The 23,462-nt window shown below is 33.7% G+C and overlaps 2 protein-coding genes across 6 annotated transcripts; both read left to right on the forward strand.

The window, feature by feature from the left end:
• Nucleotides 1-915: 915 nt before the first annotated feature.
• On the forward strand, nucleotides 916-7,170 carry LOC114943354 (aminopeptidase N-like). Of its 5 annotated transcripts, none has more exons than XM_085485545.1 (9): nucleotides 916-1,399; nucleotides 1,683-2,132; nucleotides 3,343-3,677; nucleotides 4,453-4,607; nucleotides 5,276-5,466; nucleotides 5,598-5,915; nucleotides 5,996-6,062; nucleotides 6,206-6,304; nucleotides 6,458-7,170. In XM_085485545.1, exons 1-9 carry the CDS (start codon nucleotides 1,083-1,085, stop codon nucleotides 6,551-6,553), a joined length of 2,028 nt encoding a protein of 675 aa, XP_085341671.1. In that variant the 5' UTR covers nucleotides 916-1,082; the 3' UTR covers nucleotides 6,554-7,170. The 5 variants fall into 5 exon arrangements, with proteins under 5 accessions (XP_085341671.1, XP_085341670.1, XP_085341669.1 ...); XM_085485544.1 differs by having other exon boundaries at nucleotides 4,321-4,607; nucleotides 5,999-6,062; nucleotides 6,458-7,169; XM_085485543.1 differs by having other exon boundaries at nucleotides 4,321-4,607; nucleotides 6,458-7,168.
• An 8,063-nt stretch (nucleotides 7,171-15,233) lies between these two features.
• Nucleotides 15,234-22,626, forward strand: LOC114943355 (uncharacterized). Its single transcript, XM_085485551.1, has 4 exons — nucleotides 15,234-19,216; nucleotides 19,409-19,562; nucleotides 19,893-20,319; nucleotides 22,469-22,626. Exons 1-4 carry the CDS (start codon nucleotides 15,234-15,236, stop codon nucleotides 22,624-22,626), a joined length of 4,722 nt encoding a protein of 1,573 aa, XP_085341677.1.
• Nucleotides 22,627-23,462: the final 836 nt, after the last annotated feature.

Here is a 23,462-nt window from a genome sequence, read left to right on the forward strand (position 1 = left end):
TAGATTTTTGAAATTATTTGGAGTCAATTTTTCTTCGCCGAGAATGCCGAGGGAGACTATCATTATTTGCATGTTTCCAAATTTGCCATCATGCATCTTATTGTTAGTAATTAAACCTTATATTAAAATTCTAAAAAAGTAAACTCTATTTGAAATTCAGTGATAAATGTGATTTTGTTAATATTTTATTTCTAAAAGGCTTGGTTAGCAAAAAAACATTTATTTTCATTCCCTTATGACCCGAGAATTATTGATATGTCAACATTTTTGGAGGAAAATTTGTCTCCAAATAATCTCAGATATCTGCTTTCAAAATATTTACTGCTAGTTCTGAGACGTCTTGTATACATGTATTTAATATTTATTATCAAGTTTATAACTGATTCAATTTATAATTGAATTTATATTGGCTCGCGCCGTTCCACAGTTTTTCTTTTTTCTACTGTCTTCTTTATTTTGAATGTACACACACGTATATATGTATGTAGAAACAACGGCAATTGTGTTTATAAAATTAATTTATTTCAGACAACTAACTTTAGATACTATAAATCTTTATATTCTAAATAACATTCTATAAATAAATGTATATAATTTTTTGACAATAAAAATAATTATTTAAAGAAAATATAAAATATGTTGTAAATATTTCTATATTGCTGTCAGTTACAATATGTGCAACATTGAAATACATATAATATATATATATATATATATATATATAATTATATTTAAAAAATTGTGCAAATGGAAATTTGCACATTACTTCCTCACCATATAATATTTTGCTAATTAGAAAGGTTGTTCAATTAATAATTTTAATACTTTTTGTATTTATTTCTTATTTATATACAAAAATCATTTAAAAATACATCAATATATTTAATATTTTTATTTTTCTTTTTTCCAGAGTGTTTTCCAGATCTAAAATAAATTTTCTTTTTCTCCGACAAGATGATATTTCTAAAACTATTATTAAGTAGTGGATTAATATTTATTGCTGCAACGGCTTCCATTCGTAAAGAATCTTTAAACTATCAACCATCAAAAAATGTAATACCAAAAAATACCATTACGATATCATGCTTTCAACATTTATTGAAGGAAATATTTTCTATGGGGAATACAATATCAGCATCTACATTCTTGGCAGAACAAAACACATATATTTATATTCAAAACATTTAGGTATTAAAGATATAGTTCTAATTAAAAATTTTAAAAGATATCATGAGAATGATAATGATACAGTTTATAAATCGACATATGATACTGAAGAAAACAAAATTGATATTTTTTTTATGGATGAGTTATCACCAGGAAATTACATCTTAAACATAAAATATTATGGTACTGCTGATGAAGTTTTTAAAATTTTTGACGTGAAAGAGAAAACTACGTAAGTAAATAATAAATGTTTATTAAAAAGAGTACAATATGCATTTACACATAAGATATTGTAATTAATATACTATTTATGTATGAAATGTCCCAAAAGGTATTATATATCGCGGAATTTAAATCTAAATGGAACAATCTTTATATTTATTACTATAATAATATGTAATAGAGTCATAAAATATAATATGTGTGAACGCATAATACATTTATTCATTTTCTAATTAACAATATTTTGATGCTTGTCAAAAAAGTTTCATTAATTTATGTCCTTTGAAATGTAGTTGGGTAGGTGGTCTGCATTTCCAAATAATAAGCGACCAACAATCATTTCCATCTTGGCATCAACAGGATTTTTTGTTAGAAGCAACCTTTAACATTACGATAGGATGTCATCAATGCACGGCATTGTCAAATATGCCATTGCGAAGTATGAAATTTGATGAGCACAATATGGTATGGAGACACTACGATACCACACCTGTAATATGGACTGAATACGCAACAATAATTGTGTCTAATTACCTAAATCCTACTTATATACATACTCACAACATTAAAATGTGGTGCAGATTTGAAGTTCACATGGAATATGCAAAAAATGTAATTGAAAATATCATGTTGTTTTTAAATGATGAATGGAAACATTCAAACAATATTTCGAAAGTGGATCATGTTGCAATTCCAAATTTCCATGACAAAGGCACAATAATTTTCGGACTTGTTCCTTATAGGTGAGTACAAAAACTTATTATTACATTAAAAATGAAATTATATTAATAAATAAAATTATAAAACTTAAAAGTAAGTATATCTTTTGTTTCCGTAAACGTTCAAAATTATAAGGAATTTTACGAAAACAATTTTAGTAGAACTAAGTTTATTCATATGTGTATTATTAAAAATTTAACGTTCACTCTTTTAATACCTACATAAAGTACATAAAGTATGTATATGCTGAATCATATCCCGTAAGATAGATGTTATACTGCATTCAAGTTATAAAAGAAATGACACTTTTTTATTTATTTCAAACTATTATTCTTTGTTGCGTTAATCTCATTTTAATTGATGGGTATGTTTGTGTTTGTGGTCATAACTTAACATTTAAATATGTTCTTGTATGTTTCAACATTGTTAAAAACTATTGTGTAATATTGTGTTATAGAATTTTCACTTCATAAGGACTACAACCAAATGGTCGAAACGTCGTGAAAGTATTGAATAAAATTGCTAGTTACGTCGAAATCAATTTTGCCAAGTTTATTTTTGCAACTAGCGTCCAATATTAATTTTGATTGATAAAATATAATATCAAAGAAATAAAATTGTGCAACTTAAATAATGTTTAATAATAGAAGTAGCGCGATTTTATAAAATGTCCGTTATTTTTTGGCTTCTACTGACATTATTTCTTAATGTTTTTTTAGTGTAACAATTCTGCTATTTTTCTAGATCTTCTACTAGATATATTTTTAATTTCACTCTTTTTTATTACTACTTTTATATATTTATTTTACTTCTCTCATAGATCTATCTCCTTTATATTAATTTTCTTATTCTTTGTTTTGTCTTTATCTTCTTTATTGGTTTCGTTATTTCTTTTTTTAATCATTTTCTAATTCTAATAATTCTTTGAATACTTTGCTCAAATGTAATCTGTATTAATGCTTACTAATACTTAAAAAATTGAATAAAATTATTAAATTTAATTTAAAATAATGTTATATTATTTATTGTCAATATATATTATCATTAATTTATTGATAATATAAATATAAGATATATAAATACGGTAGATATACAATATATGAATAGAATTGCAATTTTATATTTTGCTCTTAGAGTTTATTAAAATTTTTTTATAATATTAACATTATATACATACAATTTTAACATATTTGTAATGTTTTCTTATATATTTTACATACTTTGTGAATTTAGCCAATTACATCGTACAAGTTTTGAGGATTGTTTGGAAGAATTAATTGCTGCTACAGACAATTCAGATATTGCTTTAACAACAATGGATTATTGGGCTGTGGAAAAACATTGTCCTCTCATAAAAATAATACGAAGTTATGAGCATTTTATTAGCCAAACAAATATATCAATACAAAATATCGATACATTAGAAATTCCTTGCTTACCGATAACTTTTACTACCCAGACGAATTCCAATTTTAGCAATTTCTTACATATTTCATTATGCAAAGAACATTTAATTTTATCAACATTTAAAGAGGATGGTTGGATGATTTTCAATATACAACAAATTGGTAAATATCGACTAATTGATTATGACGTATAACTCGAGTATATTTTATACATACATAATTATTATTATTTCATATTTTTATCTATTTTATTCATTGTCGCATAAAAATCTGAGATGTTCATTGTAGAACTATAATAGTTTTAAAATATTTTGCGTAATTTTCTGCATTATTATATATGTATAATTAAGATATACATCTGCGTTTTCTATTATAATATCAATCAATATTAAAAAGTTATAGTTTCACAAATATTTTAATCTATAAAAATAAAAATGATTAAAAGTTAATTATATTTATAAAATAAGTATAATAATATGTACAAGTAAAACATGGAATATTCGTAAAGTTACATGCAGAAATTTTACTAATTAATATAAAATAATTATTACATAATTTATGTAGAGCTAGAGTCAATTCTATTTTATTCTATATAACACTATCTTGCACAGCTTTATTTATTATTTTAATTAATTTTCTATATGTATTTGCATTTTATTTATATGTATTAAATTTTTCTGGTTTTTTTAAATTTATAATTTATATAAACAAAAGTAAAAACTAAAATGTTTGAAAATAAATACATTATAATAATAAAATTATTTAAAATAATGAATATTTATAAGATTTATATACTATTCGACAGGATATTATCGCGTGAACTATGATGATGAGAATTGGCGAAGAATTTTATATTATCTGAACTCTGATGATTACACGAAAATTCATGTTCTTAATCGTGCTCAAATTGTCGATGATGCATTTCATTTAATGATAGCAGGAGAACTCAAATTCATTATATTCATAGATGTAATATCGTATTTGCATCGAGAAGAAGATTATATAGCATGGTATCCTATGTTTAAAGCTCTGGAATACATATTTAGCACTTTTTCTGTAGCCATGATGCAAGTTAAAATGTGGACTTTTAAGGTAAATTTTAATAAATATTATTAAAAGTATTATATTTCAGATATTTGCATATACACTTATTAATTACAAAAAATTTAAATATTCAAAAAAATACCGCAACGATAAAATTTTACATATTATTATACGTCGCAAACAAATGTGCTTTAATTATATCTTTGAAATATTATAAATATTTTGCATAAATTAAAGCATATTTTTCCATATATGTATGTATATTTGAACGTATGTACGTGCATAAATAAACGCTCGCGTCTATAAGTAAATTTGTATGTATGTTTGTCTTAAAGAAAGAGAATATTTTAAGAATATATTAGTAAATAATAGAAAAATATAAAAATTTTTATAAATAATTTATTAAAGTTCGATCTGACTAGCCAATACAAATCGTATTACACACAACGTTTCGACCCTTGGATACGAGCCCTTATCAAGTATATTACTCAATATCATGTCTTTCACTTTAACATCTTGAAAGCACCACTTGATAAAGACTCGTACCTAAATGCCAAAATGTTATGCGTGATACGATTTGTATTGACCAGTTCGATCAAACTTTAATAAATCATTTATAATTTTATTAGCGCCTTTATTTTAATCTTTTGAAATTTTAATAATTTTTAAATACATTTATAATATGAATAAAGAAATATATATTTAACGATTTTTAGAATTACATAAACCATGCATTAAACGAGGTACTTAAAAGAATCAAATATGAAGAAATTGATGATAGTGACGACCTTAGAAAATGTTTACGACAAGAAGCTGCAAGATGGGCATGTTTTCTCGGCGACTTCAAATGTAAGACAGAAGCCAACAATAAATTAGTACAACATCTACAAAATTCTACAAAGCACAAGTAAATATTGTTATATATCTTTAGGCTTTCTTAATCATTCTTGTAGGTATCGCCTATAATGTTTAAATAATTTGATCAAAAGGTCCATATGCTAAATTTTAATAAGAAAATTAATTTTTTTTATATTTTAGACTTTTGCCATGGTGGAAGGAATGGACATATTGTAACGGTTTCATGATAATCAACGAAAAAATCATTTGGCAATCAGTGTATGATGTAGGATTGAATAAATCTGACACTAAATTTTTAGAATACTTGGCTTGCTCTGAAAATACTGATGTCATCAATAATTATTTAGACAATCTAATATACTATTACCAGTACAATTATAGGAAAAACTATCAATATCTTTTTAACAGTTTGTTTTATATTAATATTATTACGAAGCATGCGAAGAATCAAATTACACTGCAGTACATATTAAACAATTTTCAAAAAATAAAACCAAGGTAATGTGGCATATTTTTATAAATATTGTGTACAAAAGTTTATTATGTGTATTATTATACATCTGTTTTATCGCTTTTAGTAGTGATATGATACCTGCAGTATTTATTATTATTATTAACAACGTATATTTTGTAAATCAAACTGAGGTAAAAATTTTACATCTTTATATATGTATACAAAACGTGATAATAATGCGTTATTAATAATTATTATATAATGTTTATAATAATTTTCATAATGTTATAACAACGTTATTTATTAATAATGTTCAAAAAATAATACATTTTAGCTAATAAAGGAATACGTCGAAACATGGTACACGACATTTGCAGGCACGTTTCATAAAATGAATAACACAGAAGATTTACTGAAAAGACATCAATTAAAGGTAAATTTAATAAATATTATTATGGAAAGCGAAAGAAAAAGAAATATTGTGTTCTATTTTATCAATTTCTGAATATTAATTTTATATTTGTTTTGTTTATTATATAAACGGTATATTGATTTCATTGTATAAATCTTTGTTTAAATATATTAGGATTCCATAATAGAGAATTTGGACAAAATTAAGAGCAAAGTATTAATTCGCAAGAAACAAATCAAAAGAGAGACACAGACACATTGGTGGATGTAAAAAAATTGCAGCTTTGCATACGGACATACCATTATATGAACACTTTTTTATATTGTATGCATTATTTTTTTACTGCTTTAATTATTGTTTATTTAGATGTATTACTATTAAATGCTTCTGTATTTACAAACTTTATGACTGCATGCATCAATAATACTATACAGCTATATAATATTATAATAAATTTTACTGTTGAATATAATATACAAATATAAAAATAATAATATAAAAATGTATAAATATAAATATATAAATATGATTGTAAAATGATGAATGCACCTAAATGTACTATCTATTTATTTTGTATTATATATTGATTTGTTTTTAATTTTTTTCTATTAATAAAATAAAATTATACGTTTACGCGCGCACGCACACACAAGCATGCACGCACGTAGGCACGAACGCGCGCACGTACGCGCAACATAGACACACATATATTGAATTATTATTTACTTATTATAAACATTTATAGCCAACATATTTATATTTATACGTACTATTAAATTCTTTATTATTTAAATTGTACATGTATATATGCGTATGAATGTGTGTGTGTGTGTGTGTGTGTGTGTGTGTGTATTATAGTAATACTATATATTATATATTACGTGTATTATATATATATATATATACAACTCATATTATATATTAAATGTATTATAATATTATAAATTAATATATTATAATATTAATGTACGTATATATATAGAAAACATAATGTTTGTATAACAATAAGAATTAATAATATGTTAACGTTATATAAAAATTAATTTTAATTATATGTGCCATACATATTCAAAAAATAAAAATTTTTTACATTTAATATGTTATTATATAAGATTGATTTTTATTTATAAGTTTACAATAAATCACATGACACAATTTCTCTCTTTCTTTCTCTCCTTTTCTCTTTCTCCACTCCCCCCTCTCTCTCTCTTTTCTCTCTCTTCTTTCTCCCTCCCGCCCTCTCTCTCTCTCTTCCCTCTCTCACTCCCTCTGTCTCGTTCCCCTTTCCCTTTTTCCCATTTTTTCTTATGTAAATTCACATTTTAATTTCACAAAGTTATCTATATAAAACATTAACAGAAAAGTGATCCGATTGCCAGTTGAAATTTTGAAATAAATATAAAAAAGAATTGATTGACCGACACTGGCTAAGGTAAAAAATCTTTTATTAAAAAAGACAACGTTTCGACCCCGAATTGGGTCCTTTTCAAGCTACAAAAATTAAATTATACATCTTAGTTAAAAAAACATAAAATTATCAATAAACAACAAGAGTTAAATGATAAACGAGAAGAATTTGAAGTAAATGTCGATCCTAATTCTTTTTCAGATTCTAATCCGAATTTTTTTAAAAATAATAATAATTGGTTTATTAATTTATCTAATACTAAGATACCAATATAATTAGTATGCACATATTAGTATGACAATATAATTAGTATGCTTTAATTAGGTGAAAACTTTAGTCTCCCGAATAATAGTAGGGTACAATTAACCATATATTTCATAAAATATTTTGAAAATAATCTAAAAAAGACTGCCTCCTGATAAAAGAGTTTTTGTTAGTAAAAAATCTAAGATTGTGGTGAACGCGATTAATCAATACTGATATCCAGATAACGGTTTTAATAAAATCTTATTAGAGTTGAGTGTAAACACTAAAAAATTTTTGGATGAAAAACCCGAATTTTATTATCGCAAAGGCTGACAAGGGAAATATTACGGTGGCGTTAGATAAAGACAAATATTTAGAGGAGGTTGAAAACATTTTTAAAGATAGAGATACTTACATTTTGGTAAAAAACGACCCTACAAATAGTATAATTTCCAATCTCCATGATCTTTTAGTGAGATGGAAAAAGAAAGGTTTAATATCAATTAATACTTACAGGTATTTATCGTGTAGTGATGGTAATCTTCCTAGAGCTTATGGATTACCGAAAGTGCATGAAATTAATTGTCCCTATAAAGTTATCGTCTCGTCTATTAATACACCACTTTATAATTTAGCAGTTTTTTTACACAAGATATTAATAAAAAGTATCCAAAAACTGGTAGTTATACAGAAAACGGCTTTAAATTAGTGCAAAAATTTTCTACATTACAGTTAGAGAATAATTCGAGTTTGATTTCATTAGATGTTGTGTCACTCTTTACTAATATACCGGTAGACTTAGTATTGGAAGATTTATCGGAGAGATGGCAATTCATTACTGATAATTGCTGTCTTAGTAAATCGGAATTTTTAAATGGCATTAGTCTAATATTAAACTCTACATTTTTTACTTTTAACGATGCTATATACAAACAAACTTATGGAACTCCGATGGGTTCCCTCCTTTTTCCAATAGTTGCTGATATAGTGTTACAAGATTTGGAATCCAAAGCTCTACATTTACTTAACTATAAACCGGTTTTTTTCCACAGATATGTAGATGACCTTATATTCTTTATATTGAGAGCCGATAAAAATATTTATTTCTAAATATTTAATGTTTAAATAATTTTGATAATATAATAATAACGTTGTCTATTAATAATAATAAAAATAATACATTTTAGTATATAAACGTATACGTTATACATATTTGATGACCACTGAAAGCTTATATGTTGGAATAAAAGAAAAGGTAAATTTAACAAATATTATTATGGAAAGCGAAAGAAAAAGAAATATTGTTCTATCTTTCTCTTATTAATTTTTGAATATTAATTTTGTATTTTTTTGGTTATTATATACAGTATATTGATTTTATTGTGCAAATTGTTGTTTATATATATTATAGGATTCCATAATACAGAATTATGTCAATATTGTAAACAAAACATCAATTCGCAGGAATCAAATCAGAAGACAAAAATTACAGCTTTGCATACGTGAACATACTTCATGGAAATAATTTTTCATATTGTATATACTATTTATTTTACTGCTTTAATTATTGTATATTTAGATGTTTTACTATTCAATGCCTCCGTATTTACAAAACTTTATGACTGCATGCATCAAGTTTTCTTTTGCAATCTTGTTTGATGTAGTTGAAATATATATATTATTACTTGTGTGTGTAGTCACAAGAAACCCTTGTAATCTCTAGTTGGAGAAACAATAAACATATCTATCTATCTATTAATAAATATATGTGTACGTAAAATATGTTTGTACAACAATAAGAATTAATAATATGTTAACGTTATATAAAAACTAATTTTAATTATATGTGCTATATACGTTCAATATTAATAAGGGAAGTTTCCTTAACGCCGGACGGCACCTATAATACCGGATATATATCATGTCTATGTAAATAAAAACGCGATCGAATGGTTATATCGGTGATAAGACAGTGAAGAGGATAGTGATCCCTATCACCGATACTCGTATAACCATTTGATTGCATTTTTACTTACATAGACATGATATATGTCCGGTATTAGGTGCCGTTCGGCGTTAAAGAAATTCCCTCTATGTTATTATATTAATTTGTGATTGATTTTCATTTTTTAATCTACAATAAATTAATATAAAAAAAAAAACTATTAATCTCGGCTCGAATTATTGTGTTACAATAAAAATAAAATCTCGACGGCAATCGGAGCCTATGCGGATGACATGCACAAAATTAATAAATTAAAATGAGATCTCAAGTCAAACTCATTTATTAAATTCTAAACGTTTCGACCCACTTCGGGTCTTCTTCAGTAGCTGCAAAATACAAAGAAACAAAAATAGAAGATAATCGGTACAATCAGAAAATTATAAAACTCGTATACATACAATAAATTAAATCACATAAAACAATTTCCCCCCCTTTCTCTCTCTCTCCCCTCCATCTCTTGCGTAATCCACATTTTAATTTCAATAAAGTTATTTAAATAAAATATATTAATCTTAATATTATAATATTTATAAAATTATATTACATAACTTTAAAATTGTACAACATAATTTGTTTACGACAAGAAGCTGCAAGATGGGCATGTTTTCACGATGACATCACTTATAAGAAAGAAGCCAAGAATAAATTAAAACAACATATCGAAGGTACTGAAACACATAGGTAAATATTGTTATATATTTTTAGCCTTCCTTAATCAAATTTTCTTATAGGTATTGCCTATAATGTTCAAATAATTTGATCAAGAGACCCATATGCTAATTTTTAATAAGAAAATTTAATTTTTTATATTTTAAATTTTTGCCATAGTGGAAGGAATGGACATATTGTAAAAGTTTGATGATAGCCAAAGAAGAGACTTGGCGATTAGTGTACGTTATAGAATTGAATAAATCTGACACTAAATTGTTAGAATGCTTGGCTTGCCCTAAAGATATTAATATCATTAAAAAGTATTTACCAATTAAACAAAACATTTTTACAGAAAAAAAATATTCAAACTCTTTCAACAGTTTTTTATATATTATTACGAAACATGCGAAGAATTAAATTATACTGGAGTACATATTAGATCATTTTCACGAAATAAAACCAAAGTAATGTGGCATATTTTTATAAATATTGTATACAAAAGTTTATTATATGTATTATATATACATACATCTGTTTTATCGTTTTTAGATATGTTACTATACCTGCGACATTAATTATTATTATTAACAACGTATATGTTGTAGATCAAACTGAGGTAAAAATTGTACATGATTATATACGTGTACAAAATGTGATAATAATGCAATGTATTAACAATTATTATACAATGTTTAAAATAATTTTCATAATTTTATAACAACGTTATTCATTTATCATGTTCAAATAATAATACATTTTAGCTAATAAAGCAATTCTTAGAAAGATGGAAGACGCACTTAACAGACATATATTTTATAAAATGTATAACGCAGAAAATTTACTTAACAATTATCACATAAAAAAGGTAAATTTAATAAATATAATATATTATGGAAAGCGAAAGAAAAAGAAATATAGTTCTATGTTATTAATCTCTGAATATTAATTTTATTATATTTTTATTATATTATATTATATTTTTATTTGTTTATTATATAAACAGTATATTGATTTTATTGTGTAAATCTTGGTTTATGTATATTAGGATTTCATAATACAGAATTCTGACAAAATTGAAATCAAGATAGTAATTCGCAACAATCAAATCGAAAGACAGAGACAGTATTTTGAAAATTTTTTCTTCTATTTGATGGATGCAAAATAATTGCAGCTTTGCATGCGTGGATATGCTTCATATAAATAATTTTTTTATATTGTATGTACTATTTTATTACTGCTTAAATTATTGTTTATATAGATACATTACATTTTGATGCCTCTATATTTATAAAACTTTACGACTGCATGTATCAAAAGTTTTTTCTTTTTTGTGAACTTGCTTGAAGTAGTTGGTGATATATTCCCAGATAGCCACAGTAATTATTATGACATCAAAATGATATCATAATAATTACTGTGGCTATTTGGGTTATTATCTATGTAATCACAATAAAGTAGCCATATATAATAATAAATTTTATTGATAGATATAAAATAATAATATGTGTATGAATTTAAATAATATAAGTATATAAATATGTTTATTAAATGTGAAATGATAAATAAACTAAAATGTATTATCTATTTATTTTGAATTATATATTGAATTATATATTATGTTTTGAATTTTTTACGTTAATTAATAAAATGGTATGTTTACGCGCGCGCGCACACGCACACGCACACACCTACACCCACACACACGAACACGCACACACCCACACCCACGCACACGCACGCACACACCCACACCCACGCACACATTTGAGCACTCGTGTCAAAGAACATTTCAATATCAAAATGCACACATCTAGTCATTTATCTGTCATTAACAAGCATAAAATTGAATTTAACCATGATTTTGATTAGTCTCATTCAAATATTTTACATAAAGAAAAACATACTAAGAAAAGAGAGATTGCTGAAATGTTCTATATTAAGAAAAACAGTAAAATACAATAAATTTACAAAAGGATACCGAAAATCTTAATAATATATATGACTAATAAAGGTCGCATAGTTGCTGAATAATTGTCGAATGTGTAAAGTGTATCAATTGACATAAGGAGTTTCTCCTATAATTGTAATTACATTTTGTAAGTTTCATATTTTTCCGAAAGAAAGCCAGCCGAAAACGACCGCATCAACAAAAAAAAAGAGAAGCGTTGCTAGCGTGTCCCATACAGCACCGTTAGATTGCAAAAACATTACAACAATCTTTCACCGCAATATTGCAATATTGCAAATTCACTGCAAAATGTTGCTACATCATTGCTGTTGAATTGCAGCAATGTTATTAAGTCCTTGAATAAGTTCTCGCTGTTTTTTTTGTTAAAAAAAAACATTTATTTAAAATATAAGGCTTACAATAACTTTACTCAAAGTATTGTCCATCATTAGAGACCACTTTCTCCCATCTTTCTGGCAGTAATTGAATCCCCCGTCGAAAAAACGATTCATCTTTTGACGCAATCCATGAATCGACCCATTTTTCGGTTTCTTCGAAAGAATGGAAGCGCTGCTCGCTCAAACCATGCGCCATCGACCGAAACAAGTAATAATCCGAGGGGGCTATGTCCGGTGAATACAGCGGGTGAGGTAGAACTTCCCATTGAAGCGTTTCCAGGTAAGTTTTGACTGGTTTTGCCACATGTGGCCGAGCATTGTCATGTAACAAAATCACTTTGTCGTGTCTCTGCCCGTATAGTGGCCGCTTTTCTTTTAGAGCTCGACTCAAACGCATCATCTGAGGTCGATAGCGAGCTCCCGTGATAGTTTCATTAGGTTTAAGCAGCTCATAATAAATTACGCCCTGCTGATCCCACCAAATGCAGAGTAGAATCTTGGAACCGTGGATATTTGGTTTTGGGAACGATGTTGATGCGTGACCGGGCGTACCCCACGATTTTTTACGCTTTGGATTGTCGTAGTAAATCCACTTTTCATCTCCAGTGATGATACGGTGCAGAAAACCTTTTCTTTTATGCCGTTGAAGCAGCAATTCACACATGAGAAAACGTCGTTCAACGTCTCTCGGCTTCAACTCATACGGCACCCAATGTCCTTGCTTTTGGATCATTCCTAACGCTTTTAAACGTTTTGAAACTGTTGACGCATCTACTTGCAATGTTTTCCCGAGCTCTACTAGCGTCTGACATGGATCTTGATCAAGCAATGCCTCCAATTCTTCGTCTTCAAACTTTGTCGGTGCTCCAGAACGTTCTTTATCTTCAAGGTCAAAGTCATTATTTTTAAAGCGCCTAAAATGTCGTATTCGACAGAGCATTGTCACCATATGTTTCAACAAGAATTCTGTGTGCTTCAGCTGCAGATTTCTTTTGAATAAAGCAGTGCAATAAAATTCCCCGCAAAAACACTTTATTTGGCACAAAAGTAGACATTTTCGCAATAGGTAATTAAACACGTGGTTGACACTGTGGTAAACTGTATCTACTAGAATTTGAGGTTACATATAGTACTACTTAGCTGATGCGTTTCCGTACGAAATTCCATGCACAGAGTGCCGCTACACCATCTTTTAAGAAACAGCGAGAACTTATTCAAGGACCTAATAAATGTCCGCTTTTTGGAAGATAATAAAATTATTGATTATCGTTAACATCTTTTATTGTACAATATTGCAAAAAATTATTTTATTACAGTATTATACTCAGCAAATACCAAGTTACAGTTATATAATTGTTAGTTGTAATTGTTTAGAATTATTATTCCATGTTATTATATATCACGAATTTGCACGATGTTTGGACATGTATCTGTTGGGATGTGCTGGTCGAGACAAGAGACACGGTTTTCTTTTATATATATAAGCATCATTGTCTCACTTTGTTTTGGTCTTATCACGTGAACGAAGAAACGGTCAATCACATGAACATGAACGGTCAAAATATCAATCGCGGAATTCCGGGATGTATCGGGCTTTTTCGGATCGACAACGAAGGCTTACCTGTGCGGCCTAAAATAAATTCGCACAGGTCACTTGCTAATCTTCATGTCTCGAGGAGCGCATCGCAATACATAGTCGCGCATAATCTTAATAAATCAATATTATACGAGGATCAAGTCCTTACAGTTTATTTCAATCAAACTCTCTCATACCATCGCGCCCGTACTGCTGCATTAAATAAAAACTAGAAGCCTGTGCTTCAGCTCGCGTCGCCCGTGGAGATTCAAAATTATACCCGGGACTTTACACGCGAGAGAATTCACGAAACATTTTGGACCTTCGAGCCGGATTTTTTGCGACAAACTGAAATTTGTCAGATCCGCAACAATATTTAACGGTACGAGCTGCTTTGGAGTTGCATCGAGAGGGTCAAAGAGCAATGATTATCGTCCATCAAGAGGACATCCCTGAAGCATACAATCAGTGGCCGCTGAAATAAATGAGATAAGGAGCTGCCAACCCGGAGGAGCCCGTGTGACGATTCATGATGCAGAGAAACTGGCGGACGAACAACCAAAGGCGGTCAATGAGGCATTAGCTGAGCGATCAAATTGACGATCAAGGTAGGAGAATTACTCACTTGCCAATCGGGGTGTTCATTTCCGTTTCGCATTTTGGGTAAACTGTTATTGTGGCGATATATTGTGCGCGATAGCGATATATTGCGTGGATTATGGCTCATTCGGATCAGATCTTAGCACTAAAGAGAAAGCGTACGTCGATAAAGGCTGCGTGTACCCGAATAAAAACATACGCGGATTCGGTGACTCAATTGACGCCGGAAACGGTAGCAAATTTAGAGGAAAGAAAAGATAAATTAGCTAGCTATTGGAAGGAGTATAATGATTGGCAATCTGAGATAGAGGCGATCTGCGACGGTGAGGGAGGAGATCGCGAGGCGTTTGAAGAAATGTTTTTCGGATTGACGGCAGCGTTGCGCTGCAAGATTGCGGGATATAATCGCGTGCCTTCCAATAGCCGCTCCGCAGTGTCTACCCCGGTATCCGTCGGCGAGTCGGGCACCTCTGCATGCGGAGTGCGATTACCGAAATTATATCTACCAAAATTCGCGGGAAAATACGAGGATTGGTTTCCTTTTTATGAAATGTTTAACTCCATAATAAATGATAATCCGTCCTTGAGCGGCTTCCAAAAATTTCAATATTTGAGAGCATCTATGACAGGCGAGGCAGCAATTATAATTCAATCGCTGGAATTGACTGATTCAAATTATCAAGTAGCTTGGGATTTATTAAAACAGAGATATGATAACAAACGCGCTATAGTGCATACGCATCTACGCGCCCTGTTCGAGCTGCCGAATATCGCGAAAAAAAATGCTGTTGAGCTGCGTAGGGTGGCGGACAATGCCGCGAAACACATACAAACATTGAAGGCACTGCATTGCCCCACGGAGCATTGGGACACGCTGCTTATATACTTAGTTTCGTCTAAATTCGATCCGATTACAGCTAGAGAGTGGCAGGCGTCGTTGACCGGAACAGAGTTACCCGCGTTCAAGCAGCTCTCGGAATTTTTGGAGCACAGATGCAATTTGCTAGAATCGTTGAATCGCGGAAATTTACAAACTCAGCCCGCCGGAAAGCGTTTGGCAGCTCATGTCGCGACTGCCTCTTTGTCGTGTGAATATTGCCAGGGAAAACATCTCATTTATTATTGTCGTGAGTTTATTAAACTGCCGGTCGCTCGACGAATCGCGGAAATAAGGAAGCGCAAGCTATGCGCAAATTGTCTTCGCGGGGGCAATCATTATGCCGCAAAATGTAAAATGGGCGCGTGTAAAACATGCGGAGCCAAACATAATTCGATGCTTCATCTTCAGGCGGATTCGGGCGACATTACTGAAAAGGGAAAGGCCGAAGGTGAGCCGTCTCCGGAAACGACAAAAGAAAAAATAGTTATGACTCAGGTGTCCTCCGCGTGGAACGCGCATGTATTGCTTTCAACGGCAATTGTGTATATAATAGATGCTACTGGAACGAGACAATCATGTCGGGTTTTGCTGGACAGCGGCTCGCAAGCGAATTTTATAACGCGAGATTGTGTCAAGAGATTAAACTTAAAGCCATCGACGGGCAGTGTTAGAATCACCGGAATAAATGGCATGACAAGCGACGCCAACGAGATCGTGAAAGTAAAATTACATTCTCGTTTGAGCGGCTTCTGCGCGAGTTTGGAGTGCGTTTTGACGAACCGCATAACCGATCGGATACCTACGGCACCTATTAATCGAGAAAGGATACAAATACCTAATGGGATTAAATTAGCTGATCCGGAATTTCATAAATGCTCCGATATCGATATATTGATAGGCACCGATATATTTTGGCAGCTGCTTTATGTGGGGAGATTGAAGTGTTCCCGATCGCATCCCACGCTACAAAAAACGCTTTTCGGATGGATTGTCGCCGGCCGTGTGGAGGTCACCGCTCGTGACGCCCGTGGGCGCGAAGTGAGAGCGTTTCACATTTCGGTGGCGGATGCCGCCTTGCAAAATCAATTAGCCAAATTCTGGCAGATCGAGGAAGATTTTCGGCCGTCGGATTCGTACACTAGCGCGGAGCGTTTTTGCGAGAGACACTTCCTCGATAATACTAAAAGAAATGAAGAGGGTCGAATAATAGTCACGCTTCCGATTATTAAACAGAAATTAGAGAATCTCGGAGAAACGCGAGACATAGCAATGCGGCGTTTTTGCGGGCTAGAAAGACGACTGAATCGCGATCCAGGATTAAAATCGCAATACACGGCATTTATGCGCGAGTACTTGGCCCTTGGGCATATGAAATTAGTAAGGGAGGAAAATGACAAAGACAAGGGATTGCCGACGTACTATTTGCTGCATCATTGTATATTAAAGACGTCAAATGAAACGACTAAAATCAGGGTGGTTTTTGATGCTTTATGCAAGAGTTCGACAGGGGTTTCGTTGAACGACGCTCTTATGATCGGGCCGACGGTGCAGCAGGATTTATTTTCCATTGTATCGAGGTTTCGAATTTTTCGATTCGTATTCTCCGCAGACATCGCCAAGATGTACCGGCAGATATTGGTCGATCCGCAGCAGACGCGACTGCAGCGTGTTCTGTGGCGAGATGAGGTCACCGAGAGCGTGCAAACATACGAATTAATAACGTTGACATACGGTACAGCGGCCGCGTCATATTTAGCTACTAGAGCGCTGCAATTTTTGGCCGAGATGTACGCGGAGGAATTTTCCGCGGGATCCCGGCGAGTGAAACGCGATTTTTACGTTGATGACCTGCTAACGGGAGCGGACACAATCGAGGAAGCATTAGCGTTGAAAAACCAGATCGTAAAGATTCTGAACCGCGGCGGATTTCAACTGAGCAAGTGGCATTCAAACGAATCAGTATTGATAAATGATATGTATGATAAACATAACGCCAAGGTTCAAATTGATAGAGACGCGACGTCGCGCATCCTCGGAATTCTTTGGAATCCGTCGATGGATGCCTTTCGGTTCGCGATTGAATTGCCGACTGACTCACACAAGATAACGAAGCGCGTAATATTGTCGGAGATATCAAGATTATTTGACCCGTTGGGATTAATCGGTCCGGTTATTATCATACCAAAAATGCTGTTACAGGAGATTTGGCAATTAAAAATACAGTGGGATGAATCGATTCCGCTGGATATGCATGCAAGATGGTCCGCGTTTAAGAGACAATTAAGAGAATTAAATGATTTAAGCGTCCCGAGGTTTATAGGGGAAAATCAAGAGGGGGCTCGCGTTCAGATACACGGGTTTTGTGACGCCAGCCAGCGGGCGTATGGCGCGTGTTTGTATATTCGAAGACAAGTAGATGGAAACGAAGTGCAGATTGATCTGTTGTGCTCTAAAACAAGAGTAGCCCCACTCAGAGTGATTTCGATTCCGCGACTCGAGCTTTACGCGGCATTATTGCTGGCACAATTATTGGACAAAGTGCGTTCATCTATTGACATAAAGGACGTGCGGTATACTTTGTGGTCGGATTCCACGATCGCGCTGAGATGGATTTCGTCGTGCTCGAGAAAATGGTCGGTTTTTGTGTCAAATCGCGTTGGAGAAATACAGCGATTAACTTCCGGTTTGGATTGGCGGCACGTGCCGACAACCGAAAATCCTGCGGATTTACTATCTCGGGGCGTCCACCCGCATGACATCGGGAATGCCGCGCTATGGTGGCGAGGTCCCGCGTTCTTAAAGAGCAGCGAGGAGTCGTGGCCAAGCGTTGGCGAATATGTCCCGGAGTCCGAGATGCCGGAGAGGCGGCGGATAGTTGCTGCTGTAGCTGGCGTGGTGGCATCGAACCCCTTTTCGGAGCTTATAGTTAGATGTTCGAGTCTAGATAAATTGTGCCGAATTGTTGCATATTGCAGGCGATTTATTGGACCGCGTCTGCGATCCGAGGGAGACGTGGGCGTTCACGTCTCGCACGTGGAAATCTCGGCCGCATTGGAAAACATTTGCAAGCTGGTGCAAGGGGAAGTTTTTTCAAACGAGTTTGGGCAATTAAAGAAGGGAAACGCTCTCACTTCCGCTAGCTCATTAAAATCATTATCGCCGTTCTTGGATAAACAGGGTCTGATTCGCGTCGGTGGGAGGCTCGAAAAATCACAATTAGGGTACGATGCCCGCCACCCAATTTTACTCCCAAAGAATCATCGGCTCACTCAGCTCGTAATAAAGAAAGAACATATACGCAATTTGCACGCTGGATTACAGGGCACTATGGCTGCGGTGCGACAAAAATTTTGGCCTCTCTCGGTTCGCTCGACCACACGAAAGGTTATTAGACAGTGCCTCGTTTGTTTTAGATGCAGGCCGGCGATATCGGAAGCGAAAATGGGGGTGTTACCTGCGCCCCGTGTGACACCTTCGCGGCCGTTCTCTAATTGCGGCATCGATTACGCGGGGCCTCTCATTATAAGAGAAGGCAAGCGGCGAAATGCTCGAAATAGTAAGGCTTATGTTTGTATATTTGTGTGCTTCGCTACGAAAGCAGTACACATTGAAGTAGTCAGTGACTTGACGACGGACGCTTTTCTAGCGGCCTTAAAGCGTTTTATTTCTCGGCGGGGGTGTCCGACTTCTATATTTTCCGATACTGGAACTAATTTTAAGGGGGCTTCGCGCCAATTGGCACAGTTGTACGCGTTTCGTGGCGCGTCATCAACCAAAGAAAAAATAGAACAGTTTTGTCGCGACTCCAGAATATCATGACGTTTTATTCCACCTGGAGCGCCGCACTTTGGCGGGCTCTGGGAGTCCGCGGTAAAATCTGCGAAATATCACCTACAGCGTGTTGCGGGCGACTCACACCTGACTTTCGAGGAGTTGCAGACAACGTTGTGCGAAATAGAGACTGTATTAAATTCGCGTCCGTTGACGCCGCTGAGCTCTGATCCTAATGATTTAGCCTATCTTACGCCGGGGCATTTTCTGGTTGGCGAGGTATTGAGTGATTTTCCATGCCACGACCTTACTGATATTAAGGAAGGTCGATTGATACGATGGCAGAGAGTCGAGCAGCTCCGCCAGCATTTTTGGAGTCGTTGGAGCCGCGAATACTTAAATCAATTGCAGCAGCGGCAGAAATGGACTAGCAACAAGGGAGAGCAGATGGGCGTTGGCAAGATGGTGCTAGTCATGCAACCGGGCCTTCCGCCTCTGCAGTGGGCGCTTGGCCGCGTGAAGGAAATTCATCCTGGAACTGATGGCATCGCCCGTACAGCCACAATAATCACGGCCAAGGGATCATTTGTCAGGCCTCTTTCAAAATTATCAATTTTGCCTCTAGAAAATTAGCATTTGTAAAAAAAATATATATATTGTTTTTTGTTGCTTGACAATCAATTGTACTACATTCATAACATGAACGTGCTATATAAGTGCAAAAAAAAAAAAAAAAAAACAGGACGTTTTTTTTTGCAATTAGTTATAAAGTTTGACCGCGCTGAATAATCAAATAGCGTTAATGACAAAATTATTTAAATCGCTTTAGATATTTGAATTGAGGACGACTCTTATCATTTATACTACACTTTACTCATTATATATTATTATTTTCTTTGCGTTACAAAGCATATTATTTAATATACATATTCATTGTACTGTTATTTGACGAAGCGTATCAATCATATTGTATGCCTGCCGCATGTATGTGACCCCGAGTTTATTTATTATTATTGTAAAACGACGTCTTCCAAGGCGGCCGGTGTTTAGAATTATTATTCCATGTTATTATATTTCACGAATTTGCACGATGTTTGGACATGTATCTGTTGGGATGTGCTGGTCGAGACAAGAAACACGGTTTTCTTTTATATATATATACGCATCATTGTCTCACTTTGTTTTGGTCTTATCACGTGAACGAAGAAACGGTCAATCACATGAACATGAACGGTCAAAATATCAATCGCGGGATTCCGGGATGTATCGGGCTTTTTCGGATCAACAACGAAGGCTTACCTGTGCGGCCTGAAATAAATTCGCACAGATCACTTGCCAATCTTCATGTCTCGAGGAGCGCATCGCAATACATGGTTGCGCATAATCTTAATAAATCAATATTATACGGGGATCAAGTCATTACAGTTTATTTTAATCAAACTCTCTCATACCATCGCGCCCGTACTGCTGCATTAAATAAAAACTAGAAGCCTGTGCTTCAGCTCGCGTCGCCCGTGGAGATTCAAAATTATACCCGGGACTTTACACGCGAGAGAATTCACGAAACAGTGAGTAGGTATACTATGGGGGTTCTAACTCAGGGGCAATGAGAGGGGTGCGGGGCGGGGGGGAATCGGGGGCGAGGGGGGTGACGTCACGCGGGGGGGAGGGGGTCTTATCAGTAGATAAGCTTATCTTTGTTTATAAACATATCAGATAACCTGATAAGGGGATCATGTTACCTGATAAAGGGATCATGTTACCTGATATATTTATAAACAAGATAAGATAAGGGGATCATGTTACCTGATATGTTCATAAACAAGATAAGATAAGATAAGCGGCGTCTTTGAGCGGTATCAAAGTTTTCATAAATTTTCTCCGAAGATAAGATAAAAATTCTGCGAATGGCTGCCGCATTTCGAGCGCCGACAATCGGATATCTATTACTAAGGGGGTTGCGTTTCTTCATCTAAATTTGATAAGATAAAAATTCTGCGAATGGCTGCCGCATTTCGAGCGCTGACAATCGGATATCTATTACTAAGGGGGTTGCGTTTCTTCATCTAAATTTGATAAGATAAAAATTCTAAGAAGGGCCGCTTGGATCCGAGCGCCAACAATCAGTTCTCTGAAAATCTAAGATAATCAAATTTTAAGAAGGGCCACCGCTTGGTATACGCCGACAATCAAGGGGGTTGATACATGATCTATACATATATTTCTAAGAAATATCAGCGGGTAAAGTTTCAGGGCGAACAAGTTGCTGCCTGCAACCTCGCCGCTTGCGACCTCGCTGCCTGCAATCTCACCGCTTGCGGCCTGCGACATGTTTTTGCATGGGATTGTATATCACCCTCGCGGTACCTCCCCAGTAAGCGGCGGTTCTTTATTGTTTATCTTAGGAAGAAATACCAGCGCCGATAACCAGCGGCTGCAGGAATTTATAAACAAAACAAGCGCCGAAAATTTACGTCATCTAAATTTTTCTCGTTCGTACGTTGACGAACAAAGGGTTGATCGGGGTATATAATGAGGACCGATGCAGCTGCCGGACCATAGTACCACTGGCGAGCGCACGCTCTCTTCATTCAGAATGTTTGTAATACTATCAAGTGCTTCCGACATTCTCAGTTTAAGTGCCGAACAGTTACAATATATTCCGAAGATTGTTTTACTGCAAAAGTGCGGATATTTCGTAGAGCATTTGTGGGAAAAACTGCCGGAGCATATCAAGACGGATCCGGAGGTTCAGACATATCGTCGCTGCCTCGAACACTACAATCGGCCGTGGATGCGAACGCATATTGACGGTCCTGCACCGATGATCAGGGATTGCAGCGAATGTCAGCGAAAATAGGCTGAGGTTAAAAGTGCGAATAAGTGATAGACATTGAAAAAAATGGAGAGCGCACCGCAAAATCATGCAGAGTGTCATGAAAAGGGGTGTTATAAGACTGCCGAGAGATGGTATAGACATCTCGAGGTATGCTGTCACAATGAAAAAAAAGATAACCCGTTTTGTAATAAACGTGAAGCGGTGACTTCAATTGTACAATATGTACGAAATCGCGAACTTGGTGTGCGAAAACCGCATACAAGACGTGTAGCCCAGTTCCTGGAAACGCATGAAGACATTGTAAGAGTGGCTGGTGATTTATCTAAATGCACCAGAACGTCTAAGCGACACAAGCGAGTCGCATGTTATCAACGTCGATACAAAAATTGTGTCGATTATTTCACTGTGGACAACTATGAATTTGGCTACATGGACATGCCTTCACCATCGGTGTCATGCAAAACACAATCATCCGAAAATGATTCTGACCAAGAAATGGAGGAGGAGTCAGATAGGAGAGAACCGTCATCATCATCATCATCATCATCGCCAGATTTTTTGTCGGCAGCCTATTTATCTTTTCTGTGATAAAATAGGTGTACAATATATGCGAAGAGTATAGCAGTGTTTATGAGATAAGTTTTATCACGCGTGAAAGAGAGGATTGTAGTAAATGTGTCAAGACATATTTTCACGAGGTGTAAACAAAACAATAATCAACTGCTGCAGCGGCTGCTCTTTTACGACCGATCATCTTTCTTTCTGAGATAAGTTCGATCGCATGTGAAGCACAAAGGGCTGAACGAGATATATATTGAGGACCGATGCCACTGCCGGGTCATAGTACGGTGACATTT

This window comes from Nylanderia fulva, unplaced genomic scaffold (assembly GCF_048542155.1).
Source record: "Nylanderia fulva isolate GAGA-0341 unplaced genomic scaffold, ASM4854215v1 Scaffold376, whole genome shotgun sequence".
In the NCBI taxonomy this organism is placed as follows: Eukaryota; Metazoa; Arthropoda; class Insecta; order Hymenoptera; family Formicidae; genus Nylanderia; species Nylanderia fulva.